This window comes from Musca autumnalis, unplaced genomic scaffold (assembly GCF_047663935.1).
Source record: "Musca autumnalis isolate F117 unplaced genomic scaffold, ASM4766393v1 scaffold_4, whole genome shotgun sequence".
NCBI lineage: Eukaryota > Metazoa > Arthropoda > Insecta > Diptera > Muscidae > Musca > Musca autumnalis.
In genome coordinates, this window is record NW_027411977.1 from 21,246,914 (window position 1) to 21,251,158 (window position 4,245).

Genomic DNA, 4,245 nt, shown 5'->3' on the forward strand with positions numbered 1-4,245 from the left:
TTGTAAGAAAGTGATGATGTGTGCCGATAGTCGATAAAGAGAAAGCGAAAATAAAATCCACATGATGAACGTCGATGATGTTGAAAATATTGGGAGAATAAAAATAAAATAAACACAAAAACTTTGTTTTTTTTTTAATTTCTGACCTAAAAGCGAAACTAAGCCAACAAAAATACTCAGCCCAAAGATCAACTAAATTACACCAAATAGTGAAATATATTCTTATGAACTAAGTATTACAATATGACTTAAACTAGTGTTCATGGAGAGGTCATAAACACGCATCGTTATCTCTCAAGCAAACACGTTACACATGGTAATAAGTCTGCAGAATAGATTACATTCCGTAACCAAACTTAAATATAGGGAAAGTATTATTTCATTTTATTCAAACGAACTGTTCAAAATATTTTCAACACAAATTTGTAGCATCATCTCTTTGCGAGCGGGCAGAATGTTCAAAATAATTTGAACAAATGTTGACATTTTCTATTGAAGTGTTTAATGATAAGATGAGTCTTCTTATGTCAATAGAGTCTCCTTATGTCATATTCTGGGGTCATATTCTAGGGAAAGTGTTATTTCATTTTATTCAAACGACCTGTTCAAAATATTTTAAACAGAAAATTGTAGCTTTCATCTCTTTGCGAGCGGGCAGAATGTTCAAAATAATTTGAACAAATGTTGACATTTTCTATTGAAGTGTTTAATGATAAGATGAGTCTTCTTATGTCAATAGAGTCTCCTTATGTCATATTCTGGGGTACAGTCATTGTCGCCCCTATTCGATGGTAAGAGCTTCATGAAATCCTCCTTCCAGATCCTCGGTAAGCTATCTGTATCACTTACCAGATAGCCTTCATCATGTTTGCAGGAAAATGCGAAAGCACCCTACTAGAATTGGGCAATCAATTCCCGGAGTGGATCGATCCTTCTAGTTCCTTTTTCCAAAAGGAACGTGTTCCTTAATATAGTTCCATAGTTCTAAATAGTTCCGAGACCTATGTATATAGATCAACGAATCTTTCTCTTTCATCGTTCTTTTCGTTCAAAATAGTTCCGAGACCGAATAGTTCAACGTTCGTCGTTCGTTTGTTTCCTTTGTTCCAAATAGTTCCGAGACCGAAATCTTTTCATGGTTTGGTGGATGAATGACATAAAAATAAATAAATTACAGCGAAAAAACAGCAAAGACGAATGATTGACGTAGGCTTTAAATTGAGAACGAAAGGAACTATATAAATGCAAGAGCGGGTATAGTTCCAATAGTTCCTTGCCCGGAATAGTTCCTTGGAACTAGTTCGTTCCGGAACTACACAACTCTACACCATACCATGGTTCAATTAAAAAGGTTAGCTAAAGCTATCTGTCAGTTTAAATTTTTTTCTTTTGAGTGTTCCTAAAACTTCAAAATTATATACACAATCTGTGTATGTGCGTGTGCTGTTTGAAAAATATGTCAAACAATTTTAAAAGCAATCGAATTCAATGGTTTTTAAATTTTTTTTTAGAACATTTGTATGCATGGTAGAACAAATACAAGGTAAAGTTAATACTACAACAAATACAACTCGAACAACAACCACAAATGAATTTGTTTTTGTTTGTAACGTTACTGCCACTTGTATTTGTATACAAAACAAGGAAATGTCTATAAATTATTGGAATTTAAAAAACTAATAATTTTTCACATTTGGTTGAATATTTTGGAAAACATGAATGAAAATTCGTTATATTTTCAATTTGTATGTTTCCACATCATTCCACTAAATGCATAAATTCTCGCAGAAAGTAGAATTCTTGCAGAAAAGTTTGGTGTCGCTGGAAATTCATAGAAAAAGGAGAAGCTGTTTCAATGTTTTGTTTTGGAAATCAAAGAAGCACATGTTTATTAGGGCTTTATTTTTTTAAATTTTAATAAAATACCTCACATATTAACAAACGTTGTATCGCCTCTACAAGCGGGGATTTACTGCGCGGCTTATCGTTCGAACTTGGAGGAGGTTACATATCATTGATATGAAGAAGTCTTTCTGGGAAATGTTTTTTTCCGAATGATATATTTTTTTCTCAAAAAATATATGTCCCTAATGTACATCGAAATAGAAATAAATGTATAAAATGTCATATGAAATTTGGCACTAACGTTACAACCCAGTTCAGTCAGCTGTGTATTGCTGCTACCTTTTCTTATTCTACAATGATTTGTATGGAAGAAATTCTTCAGCTTTGCACTGAAACAATCATTTCATGATATCCACAATCCGATTATGTGGTGAAATTCTGACACTTCATTCATTTTTCGCGTTTTTATAAAATGCTCAAAAAATGTATTGTAAACAAACCCAATTGTTGCTTTTGTGTTTAGTAATTTTGACGTTTTAGGAATTTAAGAAAAACCAGGGTTCTATAATTCGTTTTCATCTAGATCTACCTCTTTACTTATACCATGCACCATACCCTTAAGTGTTTTACACTCTGGTAAAATTTTTCGACCTCATTCTGACATATGAATATCTCGAGTTCTTCTTCTGAAAATTCAATTCTGCAAGGCTATTGAGGGCCACTTAAAATATGGGATAAGTACTTTACATTTTCATTACAATTAATCCTCACCCCCTTCTAATAGACAAACAATAAACACATCATTTTTGTTTTTATAAAAAAACTAAATTTTTTTAATTTTTATTTAACTAATTAACTAACAAAATTTATTTGTTGACAACACCAGATTGATCTTCGATCCAATCCAAGTAAGAAGTGACACGGGTGAATACACCTGGCCAGCCCTTTTCGCAACCCAAAGCAATACCGAAGGAGGTGGCACCAATAACGGTGTTGACACCATCGTGCTTGTATACCAAGGGACCGCCAGAATCACCATTGCAGGTAGATTTGCCATCCTTGCCGCTGATGCAGATCATCTTGTCGGTAACGGAACCCAAGTAGTAGGTCTTGCAGGTGCTCAACTTCAAGACGGGGACTTCGATGTAACGCAAGTATTGGGAAACACTGGTGGCCTTATCGCTGTCCTTACCCCAGCCAGAAGCCCAAACCATATCACCTTCATAAGTGGAGTAGTGACCGTCCATCTTGGGCAAAGCAGCAGGTTGGATGCGATCGTTGAATTCAACGGAGACGGGCAATTTGATCAAGGAAATGTCATTGCTCAAAGTGCTGGGATCCCAGTCGGCGTGGACAATAATGTTGGACTTGGAGCTGTAGATACGTTGTTGACCCACTTCGTTGTCATCCTTGATGTCAATGGCACCCAAGTAAACGGTAACACCATCAGCACCATCGGTACAATGGGCAGCAGTCAAGATCCAACGGTCAGAAATCAAGGTACCACCACACCAGGCACCAGAGCTACCGAACACCAAGCTCAAACCAGCTTGATAGGGGAATTGACCAGCCTTGGCCAATTCACCGTTGGTGATGCGACCTTCCAATTCTTCCAAAGGCATCAAGGGTACCAATGGCACAGCCGAGGCAACGGCCACCAACAAACTCAGAGCTACAATTACTTTCATTGTCAACGATTTTAAGAATTGACTGATTTTCTTGGCCAAAATTCATTGCTTTTATAGGGAAATTTTGGGTCACTTTCAAAGTTTTACTATCTTATCCACAAAAACATGTCCCTAAACGTTCAAGTGTAGGGTTGTTTGTTGCGTATCATTTTCCCACAAACAAATGTTGGCCTATCTCTTAGCATAGATAAAGAGCCAGACATAACCATCAATACATAGTTAAGACCCGCACACCACTATTTCTGTTGATGGATTATCAATTTGTCATTATGGCAGTTAAGTGTTGGCCCATGATTGTGTGATAAGGCTGATGAGTTGATAATGGGTTGTTGAAACTTTGGGAAATTTGTTGGAAAACACGTGCTGACCAAAATAAAGAAAGCATTTACAACTGATATTACTTGAACTCAGAAGTTCAAGGCGATGGGATTATCTTTACGAATATTGATGAAAAAAGTTGTTAATGAGACAAAATTACATGAAATGTGCATATATATAATTTGTTAATGAGGTATTCTATATATCTTGACTATGATATGATAACAAAGGGTCTTCTTAAAGACAACCAAAAAGTTTTTTAATAGTACGTCAAAAAGACTTCGAATAGGAGATCGATGGGTGTTCTTATAGAAGATCAAAGAGTCTTGTCCTAGAAGATCAACGAATCTTCTTATAAGATATTCTTATGAAAGACCAAAGGGTTTTTTTATAG

At 35.7% G+C, this 4,245-nt stretch overlaps 1 protein-coding gene across 1 annotated transcript; it reads right to left on the reverse strand.

Annotated features, from left to right (window-relative positions):
* Positions 1–2,711: 2,711 nt before the first annotated feature.
* LOC141401937 (brachyurin-like) lies at positions 2,712–3,533 on the reverse strand. The gene has a single exon (XM_073982510.1). The coding sequence runs from the start codon at positions 3,531–3,533 to the stop codon at positions 2,712–2,714; it is 822 nt and encodes a 273-aa protein (XP_073838611.1).
* Between the last annotated feature and the right edge of the window lie 712 nt (positions 3,534–4,245).